At 41.4% G+C, this 16129-nt stretch overlaps 1 protein-coding gene across 4 annotated transcripts in view; it reads right to left on the bottom strand.

Moving 5' to 3' along the window:
• Positions 1-2970: 2970 nt before the first annotated feature.
• The window catches only part of ppfia3 (PTPRF interacting protein alpha 3), a 42048-nt gene continuing 28889 nt past the window's right edge, over positions 2971-16129 (bottom strand). For 3 of the 4 annotated variants that reach the window (XM_036147734.1, XM_036147736.1, XM_036147735.1), the window contains 9 exons: positions 12202-12267; positions 11735-11761; positions 11399-11574; positions 9368-9465; positions 6724-6899; positions 5553-5621; positions 5315-5477; positions 4872-4936; positions 2971-3195 (listed from right to left, as the gene is read on the bottom strand). In XM_036147734.1, coding sequence (XP_036003627.1) covers positions 4881-4936; positions 5315-5477; positions 5553-5621; positions 6724-6899; positions 9368-9465; positions 11399-11574; positions 11735-11761; positions 12202-12267 — 831 coding nt within the window. In that variant the 3' untranslated portion in view covers positions 2971-3195; positions 4872-4880. The remainder of the gene's footprint in view (positions 3196-4871; positions 4937-5314; positions 5478-5552; positions 5622-6723; positions 6900-9367; positions 9466-11398; positions 11575-11734; positions 11762-12201; positions 12268-16129) is intronic. The other variant, XM_012851939.3, reaches the window with a different exon arrangement.

The following is a 16129-nucleotide window of genomic DNA, read 5'->3' as shown; positions in this document are numbered from 1 at the left end:
TTTTCCGGCCGTCCTCAGGCTGCCCTCTCTGTAGTCTCGCCTCCTTCCCCACAGAGCTCTTGGTTTCTCTTATGGCTTGTGTGTGCAGTAAAATGACCGGCTTCTGTCCGCGTTTTTGCTTTTCCTGCTCTCGGATTGGCTGTTTTCGTCTCTCCGCCGGCTCCGCCCGGACCGGGATGAGCAGAACGCTCACAGCTGATGAGCCAGAAGCTTCCTGCCCACTTGGTGCAGGAGTTGATCCTGGACGGCTCAGACGGGCCGTTAAGAATCAACTTAACTTACTTTGTGTATCTTTAGTGATGATTAGCCTGTTAACCTTCTCTTTACATTAACCTTTGGTGTTTGAATCAAATCAGTGGGTCTGAAACGTTTCAGCTTCCAACTCCCAGGATAACAGAGAGAGACCTTCGCTGTTGGTTTATTAAAACTAAATCAGGACGCAGCACCAAGCAACAGTTTTATGGCCTATTTTTAAACAGCTTATTTTTCTCTCTCAAACGATTTCTGTTAAATATGCAGAATAGACCTTTAGTTTAATTTCTCGTTAGATGTGTTGAAGTAAAGCCAGAGAGGCCAGACTGAGATGGTCTGACCATGTTCAGAGGAGGGATGGTGATGCTGAGGCTGGAACTGCCTGGAGGACCAAAGAGGACATGAAGAGGACCAAAGAGGGCCAAAGAGGACCAAAGAGGACCAAGTTGGACCAAAGAGGACAAAGGAGGACATGAAGGGGACCAAAGAGGGCCAAAGAGGAGCAAAAAGGACCAAAGAGGACATGAAGAGGACAAAGGAGGACATGAAGAAAGCTGGTGCAGGAGAAGAAGATGCAGAAGATGGGGTCAGAGAGAGACAGACTAATCACTGGTGACCCCTGAAAGGGAAAAGCCAAAAGAAGAAGAAGTTTTTCATGAGCATCTCAAGACTTCAAGCCCGGCAACCACTGAATTAAATCACCAGAAACATTGAAACTATGACAGAAAACGTCATATTTAGTCACACAATCTACAGATTTAAGTGATAAATCCTGCTTTATTTGCTTTTGTATATAAAAAGTATATTTAATATATTTTATGACAGCTAAAATATTCTGCATTTTATCTTAAGGGTCAGGAAATCCCATTGCAGGCCAAAGTGACCCGTCCCTGTCTTGTCCTTAGATACAGTGAAGTTCCAGAATAAAACCTTTAGAGAGAAAATATAATCTAGAAATAAACTAAGTATGTTTAACTAGCAGAAAAAAAGATTTTCTGTGAGGTGTTTCTGGTCTAGTTTAAGCAGTATGTGCTATAAATCTTATTATCTAGCAGAGAGGATGTAAATACTTCACTATAGTTTTATCTGTAAGTAAGTTACACTAAGAAATATTTTTTATTTCACTCTTTACCGGAAATATAACTGATGCAGCCATTTATTCATTTATTTATTCACTTTTCTGTCTACAGCTTTGTGGCCTCTGTTATCTTTATTTCAAGACTGATATAATGTTTCTCAGCTTAAGACAAAGTTTTTCATGGCAGCGTAAAAATGGCTCTTTATTGAAAATAAAAAATAAACCCTGACATAAACTTATAACGTCATAGAGAGACTTGTTCTGCTTTCACAGTAGGAACGTCTCCTAAACAAAGCTACAGCACTTCCTGAAGTTATAGCCACATTTGTGTAAAACTACCTTAAATAAATTCATTTTTTATTGCAATTGCGTAGTGAAAAAATTATGTGGAGGGACTTTTACTTCTGTGTGGATTTTTCATCTGGTTTTTCTTCTTTAACATCTGTTGTTTTAAGAGTTCATGGTGCCAGGCACCCTGGAAGAGAACGAGGCCCGCAGCATCACACATCCTCAACCACACTACCGTGTCTGGGCATGAAGCGCCGGCAGCAGCGTCTGTCTCACAAAGCTCAGGTTTAATCTCATCACATTAAGTCCCAGCAAAGTTTAACAAATCAAACATGTTTGTAAAGCAGGACAGGAAAAAGGCTTTTCTGGACCCAAGCAGCCAGTTAGCATGTAGATGGCGTCTAATGGAGCTACGAGGATTTAGCAGCCCTAACTTCCTGTTTGCTGCACGTCTCTGATGGTAAGTTTTTAATATCCTGCTCTTTGGGTTTGCAGGTCAAATAAACCCAGATCTTCACTCACTGGCAACGTCAGGCTTATTATGACGATAAAAATAAACCAAACATGCACCGTAATTGATGGCATGTTTTCGTGTCTTTCCCATTTTACAGAGTAGCAAAGAGAAAGACGCTTCCATGTCACATATTTACACGCCAGGGGAAGAGAGAGTCATAGGATGCTCAATTCAAGAAGTGCTTCAGTGACATTTATTTTAATCAACTTCTAAAAGGTTCTAATACTGATAATGAAAATTATCATTACCTACGCTCAATAAATGTAAATATTTCAGTTTGAGATTAGGCTGCTGCAGTGAAAAATTAACCTATTTTAAGGCTTTTAATACGTGTTTAGCCTGAGTTTAATCTAAGTAATCCAGAAATATAACCATGCAAGGGTCTTATTTATAAGAATTGTGTTTGTGACAAAGTGTTGAAGCTGATTTCCTGCCGCAGACTAAAGGTGCTCCACTGCATCCCCTTCCTTTGATGCACCGTCTAAAAAGGCCGCTATCCGCTTTCAAGGTGCCAACAGACAATGGAGCTCTGCTGTGGTTGGACACAAATGGTGGTCTGAACTCAGACATGCTTTATCACACCACCCGATCCTGGTGGGGAGCGTAGGGGCCGACAAAAAGGGCCACGCTGGCTGAAACTGGACACCAGCGCAGAAAAAGGGAGAGCCAGCGTCGCCTGTGACACGTCCGTCTTTCTCCCAGAATCAACTTACAGTTTTAACGCCCTCTAAATCCGCACATAACGAGTTCAGTTTCCGTCCAGCGCAGGTTTAGACGTTAGACGCGCAGAGAGGTTTTCCAGCGTGGGCGTGAGAATGAGCCAGACAGAAATCCTGCCAAGGCGGGACACGGAGGGACAGACGGGGGGACGAAACAGCCAATCCGATCCAACCCTCTAAATCTGAGAACAGGTTTATACATTCTTCATGTCATTTTCCCCTTGTTTCCTTTGCTACTGTTATTGCAGAATGGCCAGGTTTACTTATAGGTTAAATGGTAAAGTCACTGCTTCGTTCTTGGTGGAGGAGCGAGAGGGTCCTGGAGCCCCAATCCAGTCAGCGCCCTGAGGAGAAAAACATCATTATTGCTGCATTTCTGCCTCCAGTCTTTATTCAGTGTAACCTACAGTCAGCTTCATCCCTTCCAAAACTGGCACGAGCAACTGGTTGCTGATTTCAAATGGAGAAAACAACGGTAATCGTCATTTTCAATCATTTCCTCTGAGTTTGTCCAACTGGTATGAAAAGGGACCCTTTGCATGACGTTCCTATGCTGAAGGTCTGAACATTGTTCTTGGGCTTGAAAGCCTCACATTGACTCATCTGGATATACTTCTCATCATTGCGATCCAAGACCTCATTTTTTTCTATCCTGACACTACAAACTTTCTCCAGAAGGCATTTGACGTGTGCGCGGGAAAAGCTGCACATTTCCTTCAAAGCTGAAGGTGTCAGTTTTGGGACTTCTTCATGTTGTCAGTCCATGTTGACAGATGCTGATGTTCCAGCGGTTTCAAGTTCGGTTCCTGGGTTCTTCCTGAACCTTCTTACCAACTGCAATAAAACCTGGACACAGCTGGCTGTTCTAACAGAACAATTATCCCAAACAGTCACCAAATACGGTTTTGGAACGGACATAGCAGGCTAATATTAAAGCTGTGTAATAGCCTATTAAAGTGCTTAAAACCTGGGTTCATGAGTGAAAATGACCAATTTAAAGTAACTGTTGTTTGATTGTTGATTGTTATGGCGTAGAGCTCAGAACTCCCCCCCGCTCCCTCCTCCCCCGCTGACATCTGTAGATGCTTTCTGAACTGTTGGCCGGCTGATAACATCGAGGACAACGACCTCTGGAGAGCGTTCATGGAAATATAAACACTTTCACCCAAACAGACACACATAACTGATGCTCATATAAACTGATGAACTTACAACACGACAAATCTACAATGTTTACCTTCTGCTAAATGTGTCTTGTCTTATTTGTGCTTTCTGTGCAAGAGGTTTTTGATATCTCAGACTGAATGTTTTTTACCCTCTCATCTTCCCTTTTTTTGTGGCCTCTATCTTTTCACAGAGTAATGGCAGCGCCATGTGGGCACCGTGTAAGGTGGTGACCTTGGCAGCAAGGCCTCAGTAAATCGTCTCCCCCTGAAATGTTTGTGATGTTTGTTTGTTCATGTCATGGCGATTGTACTGAAACAACAATTTCCCTCTGGGATTATTAAAGTAGGTCTGATTCTGATTCTGTACCAATTCAGGATTGGCAAAATGGCCGGCTTACTGCAGCTTGTGGTGGAGACACAGCTTGTTAAGGAAAAGTTAACCAAATATAAGAGTAAGTCTATATTTGGTCCTGGTTGGATCAGAGAAATTCTAAGATAAACTCCAATTCGAGCGCCCAATTGTTAATTTAGCTTTCTGTGTTACTATAATTTAATCCTGGCATACAAAAAGGTAAATAACAATGAATCCAAATCCCAAATCTAATGTTGACATCGATGCAGTGACAGGTTTATGTAAACCCCTGACCACAACTGTAAATCTCAGCCGACCACATTCAAGACCTCAGGGGGACGCACTAACAACTCCCAGACTGAAACAAGTCAGCGACAACAAACAAATGCATAAAACGGCGAGTTCAAAGAGCGTCGCTCAACACATGTGGAAGTCATCAGCGCAGAAGTCAGCGCCCACACAGGAGAAGCCCTGTTAGGCCGTTTAACTGTGGTGTTCTCACCTCGGCGGCTCAACAGGAGTAGGTCCTCACTGAGGCAGATTCACCCCGGGCACCAGAGCTGGCTGCTTAGGAAACCAGGAGACACACACAAGGTTATTATCATAACAGCGCTGACCTTTCTAGAGGTATTAAAGAAGGGATTATAGCATTCCTGTGTACTTTAAAGAGTCTGCACCTTGTTATTGGCAGTTCCTCTGCTAAAGGAGGAAACAAATTCCTCTGGCAGGCTAATAGCAGAGTAGCATAAAAACACGTTTTACATTCTGGGCCCCCCGTACGGCCAGTAGCGACTGCACATGGGCAGCACCCTGACATCTCTCTCAGCTCTAGGCGTGAGTTAAACGTTGCAAAGTAGCAGCTTTTCAAATACGGACGAGCCTGAAGGGATCGAAGGAGTTGAAGACGAGAGTTAAAGAGTCGGGAGTTCAATGGTCGGGGCTCACCGTCACTCTGAACCTTCCTCAGGGTTACGGAGGGTGTGGAGATGGCTGAGGCACGGAAGTTAGCGGGCAGCGTCTCTGCAGAGTCGGAGGTCACGCCCCGGAGGTCTTTCTCCCTGAACATCTTCCTCCAGGACGGCGAGCGGCTGAACGTCTTGGTTCCATCCTGCTCAGAATGACAGAGAATGAGCGAACCAGAAACAGCCGCTCAGCGCTTTCTCACAAAGACGAGCGTTCTGACCTCATCGGGTCGTCTCTCAGTGCCCATGGAGATGAGGGAGTTGTACTCCTGCTCCAAAACCTGTCTGGCCTGTAACAGAAAAGCGGCGGAAAGCTTTCAGAACCACTTGGAATATGAAGATCATCTTTTGAAGTCAAACTTAAACCCAAATTTCACCTCAATCCTGAAATGCTCAGAAAGCCTGAATTAGGACGTGTTCATACCCTTTTGTGTGACTAGATGCTGCGTTTTTAACAACTCATGGGTTACCTGGGATAAGATAATAGATCTGTATATCATCAGCAAAAAGATCATCTTTATTATAGTTTTTGTCCTAAGTTTCCAAACGGAACCAGACTGACAAGAGTGGAAGTGGGCCAAAGATGGAGCCTTGAGGTACTCCACAGATTAAGAGTCATACAGCTTGATACTTACAGGGTACCCGGTGGATTCTTACAGAGGTACTAAAGGGTCCCTAGGTGGTCTACATGGGTACCTACAGGGTGTTTATTGGGTACCTGTAAGGGTTCTTACAGGTACCCAATGGGATACTGTCAGTATAAATACACAAACACATGAAACTTACTTATTGGGTACTTGGTGAGCTTCCTTAAGGAAACCTATGGGGTATTTTACGGGTGCCTATATAGTAGTTACAGCGTACTAATGTAGTCCTAACGGTATCATTAGCCTTTAAGTCTTCTCAAGCTCATTACAGGCTCCATATGGGAAACAGTATCAGATACCTTTAGGGTGGTACCCCTAACTATTACCTACTACTGAAAACCAACAGAGTAAATACCATTAAAGTATTTAGCTTAGGTTATTTTCTGGATACCTAAGGGGTCATTTTCTGTGTACACATGGAAGTTATTGTGGGCACCTAAATTAACTTATGTAGAGGCTTTCAGAGAACCTGCAGCCTTAAAAATCCTGACATATAACATATCACATCATTATCAAAACACCTGCATTGTTTTTCTTATAATTAGATGTTTGGGCGACACTGTTAATGATGTATATAAGGAGGTAATAGTTGGAAATAAAACGGATGTGATATAAAATCCCAGTATCCAATCCTACCAGGAGAGGAAGAAATGCGTGATTATATTTCACATTCGATGCTGTTCTGCATATCTCTGATTCAGATGGATAAGAAGCAGGTGGTTATTTAACCTGGTGAGTCCTCTACCTGTGTGTTCTGATTGGGGACCTGCAGCAGCAGGGCCAGGTCGGCGTAGTCAAACGTGTCATCTAAAGCCAGCAGAGAGCCATGGACGCCGCTCTCTCTGAGGTTGTCTGCGTACTCCTTCAGGCCGATGCTCTGCACCCAGCACATCACGCGCTCATTGGACCACACCATCACATCTGGAGAGGAACAACAGCCGTCGCTCTGATCACTGTTCACTCAAAACCTTCTCAGTATTCAGGTCAACTCCTGTAACTCAAGCTAAATAAACATTTTATTTATTATTATTTAAATCCTCTTGTTGTGGAGCAGGTTGATCATGGAGCTACTCGTTAGCGCGTGACCAAGGGAGATAGAGCCAATTTAGGATTTGTATGTAAGCGCAACCACGCCAAAATGTGCTTTTCTTCATTTACCTTCAGAAAATTATTTTTCTTAGTTGGAAAAGAACAATTCAATCCTTTCAGAGAAATAGAATTTACCTTTTCCTTTACACAGTCACATATAAATAAAATCACAGAGTACCACGCAATAAACAATAAACCAAAAATCCAAGTCCACGTCCAGACCCGGCTCCACACTGCCAACACACATATTATTGGTAATTGGTGCATTGAAACTAAAAGGTACATCAATAACAGGCACAGCTTTCATTGGGTAGTACCTCTAAATTACTAGAACAGGAAATTATGTGATGTTTAGAAACACATCACCTGTTTGAGAGCCCAGATAGACGGATATTCAGCAGATTTCCAGTGAAACAGCTAGGAGAGTCTATGTGAAAGCTATAATGTCCTTTCATGTAGGGTTAAGTGCAAGCGAAGGGTCGAGAATCGCAGATATAGCGCTCAGAGGGGAAGGCTGGAGATTTACTCCATGAACAGAGGACTTAGTGGTAACGTTACCACCCAGAAAGCTTTCAGATCCGGGCAAAGAAACAGAAAGTGGCTAAAGCGAGAAGGACAGCCATGGCATTTGTCACGTTTGTCTTCCACTTCCAGATACAGTTCAGTCTAGACTCAGAGAAACGTGACCTTAATTAGACCTTAGCTTGGATTCCCAGTTCCCTTTCCCATGCACACTTTAGTTTAGCGTCCGAGCGGTCGCTCACCTACAGAATATAGTTTACAAACCTTAGATTTACTCATACTAACCACTCACCCTAAATCTTTAATCTTAATCAATAATTATTAATTTATCAATAATCCCATTTCTCTATGACGTTAAAAGGCTAAGCTCAAAAGAAAATCATGACATATCAAAGACCTTCAAATATGAATTACCGTATTTTTGGGACCATAAGGCACATTAAATATTCCGTGTGTAATATCTCTCCTCCACGTCCACAGCTCTCTATCGTCTCTATCAGGAGGACAGAGTAGCTGGACTACACTGCCATGTTTCTAACAGAAGGCCAAAATAAACTTTTACATAAGGAGCATTCAAAATTTAAGAATTTTGAATGCTCCTTAAAGTCCAATATTTACGGCACCTTATATTTCTTGAATGAAAGCTCTGTTGGCTACAAAATAATCCATAATTAGCGATAACTTTAAACAAATCCCCTGAAGTTCATCTCTGATTGGCTGGTCAGACCTAATAATAAACCTCCCAGAGGTTACCAAGTTCCAGAGAGTTCTCAAATTCACAACCAGAACCAAGGAACCACGGGTCCAGAACCAGCTCTGATCACTCGGCCAGATTCAGTCATAAGAAATACGACTTAATCTGAAATGGCAGAAACAAAGATTTTGTTTCTGCACGCCTTGGATGTGTTCCTGACATGAAGAGCATTTTACTCCAACTTGCAGGAAGATCAAACGAACTCAACCAGAACCAGAACCAACACTCTTCCCATATCTGGCATCCTGAAGTTCTGACAGAGTCAACGGCCGGTTCTGGACCTCAAAGTGGGAAATCTTTTTTTTTGTTTCTAAAGAGGCGGTTAAGGTGAGAGAATTTTTTTTTTTAAATGTTTAATTCCTCCTCGTTATCTTTTTCCCATCTTTGATGAACATTTAGGTATTAGAACCCAGAATGTAGACAATTTATTAAAAGTCCCGAGAGACCGACGAACCGCTGATAAAATTAGGCTTTAACCAGTTTGATAATATTCAGAAAGTTCAATTTCTTGTTCATAAAAATCTTCCATTATAGCTTTAGGAGTCGTTTCTAGAGTAGTTTTGCATCTTTGTGTTGAATCTTTTATGTTTCTTTTTATTTAATAAAAAAATTATAAATGTAAATATAAAGAATATAAACTAGGTGAATGATACAACATTTTTTTTTGATTATGTTAATACCAGTTTCTGTAACCTTAATTGAATTCAAATTAATCAAATTGAAGCTAAATAAATTTGTAAAAGGAAATCTAGAATCTAATTTGTTCTTTAAACTTGTAATAAAAATTTGTTTATAAGGCTGATTCAAACTCTTTAACATTATTTATTAACGTCGTGGGACTATCCAATTCAGACTGCATATTTATTCTGCAAATGTAAAGCTATAATATGAGTAATTGTCAAAATTTTCTGCGAACAAGCAACCAGGCTGCTTGCAGATTTATCCTGCAATCAGTAAAATATGCTTTTAGAACAACAGAAATGCATTAAAGGTTTAAAGTGAAGGCAAAAGAAGAAGAGAGTACCTTTATTCTGGTGAGCGCTGTCCTCTCTCCTCCTTTCCAGCTCCTTACGGTCGTAATTCAGCCGCTTCAGGCACATGATGCCGTAATGCAAGCTGACCCTGGGCGAGCAAAAAGAGCAAAAAGGTGTTAACAGGTTCACGCAGGTGACTGGGGGGGGGGGGGGCTTTTAATCTCTGAATCTCTTTAAACAGAGAGCCTGGCACCAACAATGTGGAGCTACACCTGCGTGGTGTCCAGGTATGAACGATCGTCTGGAGACGTGACAACAGCTTCAATTAGTCAGTGAAACAGGTGCATGTCAGTAAATTAGCTCTGACTGTTTTATTTGAGCCAAACTGGAGGATTAGATCATCGTCAGCCTGTTTCAGATCACGCCGCTGCATCGCAGACGCAGTTCAGTGCAGATATCAGCCGCTCCAGAATCTTCTCTCTTCTTTGGAGCCATTCAGGCCTGGACTTGCTGATGTGCTAGAGATCATTTTCCTGCTGCGTAACCCAAGTACGCTCCAGTTTAGGCTCATTGTGGATCAGGATTAGTTCCTTAATTACAGAAAGTCACCAAGCAGCCCCAGAACATCACCAGCAGGTTTGACTTTTGCTACAATGTTCATTTGCTGAAATGCTGCGTTGGTTTTCCACCACATAAACCTCCAAAATGTTCCACTTTTGCCTAATCAGATTTTTTCACTACAAGTCTTGGCAACGATGAAGACATTCTTTGGGAAATATGAGAAGGGCCTTTGTACTGGATTTGCTCCATGGTGTTTCTCCATTTTTTATGAATAATGGCTCTCATTGTGTATTCTGGAGTCCCTCGGCGTGGATCTGTAACCGTCTCCAGACAGATAGATGTCAGTGACCTTGTTTCTCCACTGCTCTTCAATTTGTTTGGATTGGTTTAAAGATGTCTACTCATGTCAAATTGGTTCTTTTTAAGTTATTTCTGGATTTTAATAGATAGTCGATCTGGGCTGGGAACGGTGGAGCCGGACCCCCGTTTAGAGATGATAGCCGTCCTGGGTTCGATTCCCCACCCACTGCAAAAGCTGAACTAAAATAAGCAAGATTTTCTTAAAATCAGTATATTTGTCATTGATTTGAGCAGATAAATAAGATTATCTGCCAATGGAATATGATTTTTGCACTTAAAATAGGAACAACTCATCTCCATCATCTTATTTCAACTGCAGTTTATCTAATTATCTTTTTTAGGGGTCAGAATTCTCATTCCATTGGCAGATCATCTTATTTATCTGCTCAAATCAATGACACATGCACACATTTCAATAAAATGTCACTTATTTTTAGTTCCCTTTTTGCAGTGAGACGCTTGCTACATGTATTCCCTCCTTCTCTCACTGCCCATTCCCTGTCTAACTGTTAATAAAGGCACTAGTGCCAAAAGATTTCTTAAAAAAACTCAAGGGATGATAATATTATTAACATAGGGCCAGGTTTCTTGGATAGGCTTTTTCAGTCACTTGAAAACAAAGTTTTGTATTATCTTTGTTAAAGTGTCACAAAAAATGTCATGACATAACATTTATCTATAAAAAAGTGAATTTTTAAACAGAATTTTGGGTTTCCACCAGGGCTATGCCTAAAGCATCAGAATAAACCACCTCACTGGAAAAAGTAACTAAAAGTAAGTAAGATTTTCTTGAAATGAGGGTATTTGTCCTTGATTTATGCAGGTAAATAATATTATCTGCTGATGTAATCAATGTTGTGACTCCTAAAATAAGATAATTAGATATACTGCACTTCAAATAAGGTGATGGAGATGAGTCGTTCCTATATTTAGTGAAAAATCTTATTCCACTGGCAGATAGTCTTATTTACCTGGACAAATGCTCTCATTTCAAGAAAATATTACTTCCTCTTTGTTCCCTCTTTGCAGTGCTTGTGTGTGATGTATTAGAGCTAGATGTGAATTTGACGGTGTGAGGAGGAGTAGCTGCATAAATAACGTGTTCAGTGCGTTGTAACCTGCAGAGCTGCACCTGTAAAAGGCGTGGCAGCACGCCGTACCTGTGGAAGCTGTCCACCATCTTCAGCTGTCCTCTCAGCTCCTTCTTGGTTAGGTGGTCCAGCATGCGGGCGTCCACCAGCGACTCCATGAAGTAGCTGCGGTACTGGGGCAGGCCCAGGCTGGGCAGCCAGTCGTTGCCCACCCACTCATGATTCATGTCACCGTAGGCCAGTATCTGCAGGGGACAGACGCAGATGATGGACGCTGATTCACACTCGGCTTCATATGTCACGTCTCAGCGCTCATGACTCACTGCAGATGAAGGCACTGACAAATTTGTTGTGTTTTTTTTTTTACTTCTTCAAAAGGTTAAGAAATAAAAATGTAATCCTCACCTGATCCCAGCTGAACTCCTTTAGCTCCTGAAACGCCGAGAGAGAAGACGAGGCAGAAGGAGAGAAAGACGGAGCGAGTGGAGAGGTGGGGGGGGGGGAGCAGGGGTCAAAAGCGGTGTGGACGGATGGAGGGATGAATGGGGAGAAGCAAAAGAGGGAGAGGTCGCAGCAGCAGCAGCAGCAGCAGCAGCAGCAGCAGAGGGAAAAGAGGACAAAGTGAGGAAGAGTGTGTTAGTGACTGGGTAATTAGTTAGAAGCAGTTCACATAGAAAGAGCAACCACAGGGAGAGACGTAGAACACTATGGCCTGGGCCCACAGAGGAGACAGACGGGTGGAGATACAGAGAGAGATGAGGAGGAAGGGGAGAGACTCATCAACATGATTCAGACCACACATTCAGCCTTATTCAGTAATCTAGACCATAATAAACAGGCAAATGGACAGAAAAGACGAGACGAGCACTAACCGGAGGCTTGGTGGCTGCATTCAGAGACTCCATCTCTGCATGGGTCATCCACACGTTACTGGTGGACTGCAACAATGGGAGCACAAAATAAAATAAATAAAATAAAACACCAACCACTGACTAGCATGTCTCCAGACGCAGCCTGCTTGACAGACTTTCTGCTTTCTCGTTGATATAAAGAGAAACAAAAAGGTTTCCAGAACTGACATCTGTTCATTTCTACGTTTCATCAAATCCACCGACCCAAACAACTGCAAACGCAGTAAATCCAAGACAAACGTAAAAAGCTTCATTTATCTTCAGTAGAAACAGGAGCATGCAACAGAAACAAAGGATAATCTTTGCAACCACTGTTTTTAAATGTATTTTTGTAGAGAGTAACGTTTGGCAGGTCCCTCCATGCCTCTTTATGTGCAGCTTCTTCTCTTTTCTATGTGCATATCATGAGAAATGTGCAGATCTGGAGCTAACAGGCGTCCTGCCACATCTATTCTTACGTTGACAGCGATAAATACAGGAGTGAACGCAATCTGGACAGCTGAGGACACACGGCCGCTGCTCAGACTTTACAAAACTTTACTCAAGTAAGAGTAGCATCACTTCAACGTATTTTTATTCAAGTAAAGGCAAAACGTTGTCAGCTAAGAAAGAGTAAAAAAGTACTCAGTAAGAAGGATACTCAAGTACAGAGTAACTAATCATAACAGTCGATCATTTAATATTTAAAGGTATGTAATTGGATGTAAGGTTATGTGCAAATTCTGGTATTCTAAAGACAAAAGAAACACTTTTCTATTTAATTTTTTTTTCAACATTTAACTTGAAATCAACATTTACAGCAGTTAATGTATATCCAGTATGTTAGAATGGTGAAAAGTGCTTCCAATGACAATATCTACTGTTTACTGAATGTTTATCTGACCTCCATATGACTCAATAATCTCAGCAGATAGAAAATAACATTAAAATAATAAAGCTTGTGTATAAATAAAAAGTCTCACTTTAACATAAAGTCCAGGTTTTTATCTCTCTGGAGCATTTTGGTTCAAACTAGTTTGTTCTTTATTCATGAAGTTACTCACAGCAGGTAGAGATTTACTCTAGTAAGAGCAGAGATACTTTAGTAATAATATCACTCAGTGCAGTAAAACTACTAAAAGTACACGTTGTTCAAAAAGTTACTAAATGTAACTGAGTAAATGTAACTATACTTCCCACCTCTGGGCATTAACGTGAGTCCTGGCTGCAAATGGAGAGCCTGAAGTACAATTGTTCATTTCTAATGTTAAATTCTACCTGTAGAGTTATTATATTTAAATTATATATCATATAACTCCACAGTAACCCACAATCAGCTCTGCCAACGAGAATAAGAGCATCCTGGCAATCCATTGGACCTGGACAGAATGTTTCTCTTGATGACTTTTCCAGTAAAGAGCTGATAAAAACCTCTAGCACCATAAAAACTCTTATCTTCACGGTATTTCCAAAGACATTTGCCAGCAGAAGTGTCTCAGTTTACCCGTGCTGTTTAAAGAAGGCATTCTTTTCTAACAGATATCCTGCTGCATGGGGGAAGTCATATCAGGTCAGTGGGTGTTTATTCTGTGATCAGACCTCTAAAGTAACACTCCACATGGAACGCATCCACAGCTGCATTTAACACAGTCCATATGCAATCAGATTGTTTAAGATTTAAATAAAAGCCAGGCGTCATTCAGAGAATGCACTTCATATAACAGTTGTACAGCAAACTAATAGAAAGATGCATCAATCAGGATATTATATCCCGATAGCTATTTATGGTTTTCTTTGAGGTCTGAGCTGTTATTTCTGATATTCTCTCTAAGCTTACAACACATACAAACCCGTTGGTGACTTTGTTTTAATTAATCCAAATTAAAACTGCCACCTCTTGATACAGGTAGTAGATTTATATTCAAATTTAGTAGACCAAATTCAAAATTTGGGGCACTGTAATGGTAGTTAGAGATGTAACTTAAGATATTTTAGGATACCTGCAGAATAAATATACAGCAGTTACAATGTAATAGCAGGGTACTTATATTTCACCTGTACAGGGTAGCAATGGGATACTTATACCTGTACCTGTGGTACAATTACAGGGTACCAACAGGGTAGTGAGGGTCAATGCATACCTTACATAAGCTAAACCTCTGTCAAAATTACAGTTTAGCCAATTACAAGATTATTCCCATTTATACATCATAACATAACTTTATTTGTGTAAAAGTCAAAGAACAGGCTGTCTTTTGATATTTTCATGGGGCAAACATTTTTGGGCTTTTTCTTTGACTTTTGAGGCATTTAAGTGAAAATGAACCTTTAGTATTTGACCCGTTGATCACAGTTCAGAGTCGTTGATTTGTCCCATTTCAATCCTTGGCAGATCGGTTTATCACTTCTAAACCTAAACATTTCCTGTGTCATAGTGAAGGATTCTCTAGTTCAGTGTTTCCAACCTCTTGACCTCGGGGAACGCTGTCCCACAAGTTTTCCACGTGTTTCTGTTCCAACACACTTTGTTCCAGTGGTTACATAAGCTCTTAACCAGTTCCCTGCTAAAATTAGCCACGGTTAGCTTGAATAGAGAAGAACACACGTCAGGAGTGCCGGGGTGTGTTCTGTCAGTTAGTACCTGTCAGCTGCTGCTTTTCACAAATACTGGCCAGCGTTACCCTTTTGTTAAGATTCATGTATGTAGCGAAAAGGTAAGACTTAAAGGTAGATTTTTGTGGAAGTCCCTTTTTGAAAAACGCATGTGCAAGACTGCCTTACCTGCTCTTCCACTCTTCAGGGGGATTGCATGAAAAAAATCTCCCAAATCCATCTGGTCTTATTTCTTTTTACTGAGGCCTTCCTCTTCTTCTCAAACGTGTACGCAGTTTGCTTCATGCGACTCTCAGCCATGTTCAAAGTCAACGGTGTTAGCAGCGGAGCTACAATAAACGGCTAACACAGAAGCTAACCGCTAAGCTAACCGCTAAGCTAACCGGATACATAAACACTAAAAGTGTGCAGCCAGCAAGTGGAAACTAACAAGGAACGGGCACACACACTGGCATTGCGTGAGCGCGTCAGAATGATTGACATGTGGGACAACCAATAGAAAAGGAGATTCCCCCAGAATTTCAGGTACAGAGGAGGTGAGAGCAGAAACAAAACTCTGACCAATCCCTGCCATTCAGACCGGACGGCACGGATTGTCAGAGTTTTTACGGGCCTGCAGCTTTCACAGAGATCACAATGTTTAACCTCCTTTTTGTGAATACATGATGTACTGACTACTGTCAGGATGGACCATTTCACCCAGTATAACAAAAAGTGTTTTTGAACAGGATTACCAACTATAGCTTTAAGTAAAGTAAAGTATAACCAACTAGATTTTCCAGTAAAATGTTGCACATTGTGTAGAAACCTGTCAGTAATCCGTCAGCCAGCAATCAAAACTAAATATGTGTAAGGCTTTTATTGTAAGCGTCTTTAAATTATTATTGGAGTTAATTTGAGCTCAAATCCAACATTATTTTAGGATCCTTTTTTTTCCCCCCGTTGCATCTGTTACACAATCTTATTGGAATATTTGTAAACTGCTGCAGCAAACATGATTCATGTGTACCTGAAATGAATTGCTGCTGTCCTGATACAGGAATCAGGTTTTTTTTTTAACAAAACCATGACTGAGTCAGCTAAGTGCTTTCTGTGTGACGTAGGCTGTGTATTTATTTACATGAAGAGTGGGCGGCTGAACATGTGGGGATGCATTTCAACACAAAGTGTGAACACATAGCTACAGCTGTTAACTTGTTATTGGATCGCTAAGCATTCGTGTTAGCACCGAGCATGAACCTCCCCGCTAGCTGCATGTTCTAAAGCTGGACAGACCGGTTGGAAAAAGAACCACCCC

The sequence above is a fragment of the Fundulus heteroclitus genome, chromosome 16 (assembly GCF_011125445.2).
Source record: "Fundulus heteroclitus isolate FHET01 chromosome 16, MU-UCD_Fhet_4.1, whole genome shotgun sequence".
NCBI classification, from domain to species: Eukaryota; Metazoa; Chordata; class Actinopteri; order Cyprinodontiformes; family Fundulidae; genus Fundulus; species Fundulus heteroclitus.
The sequence above is the reverse complement of the archived record's forward strand: the minus strand, read 5'-3'. Positions and strand labels throughout refer to the sequence as shown.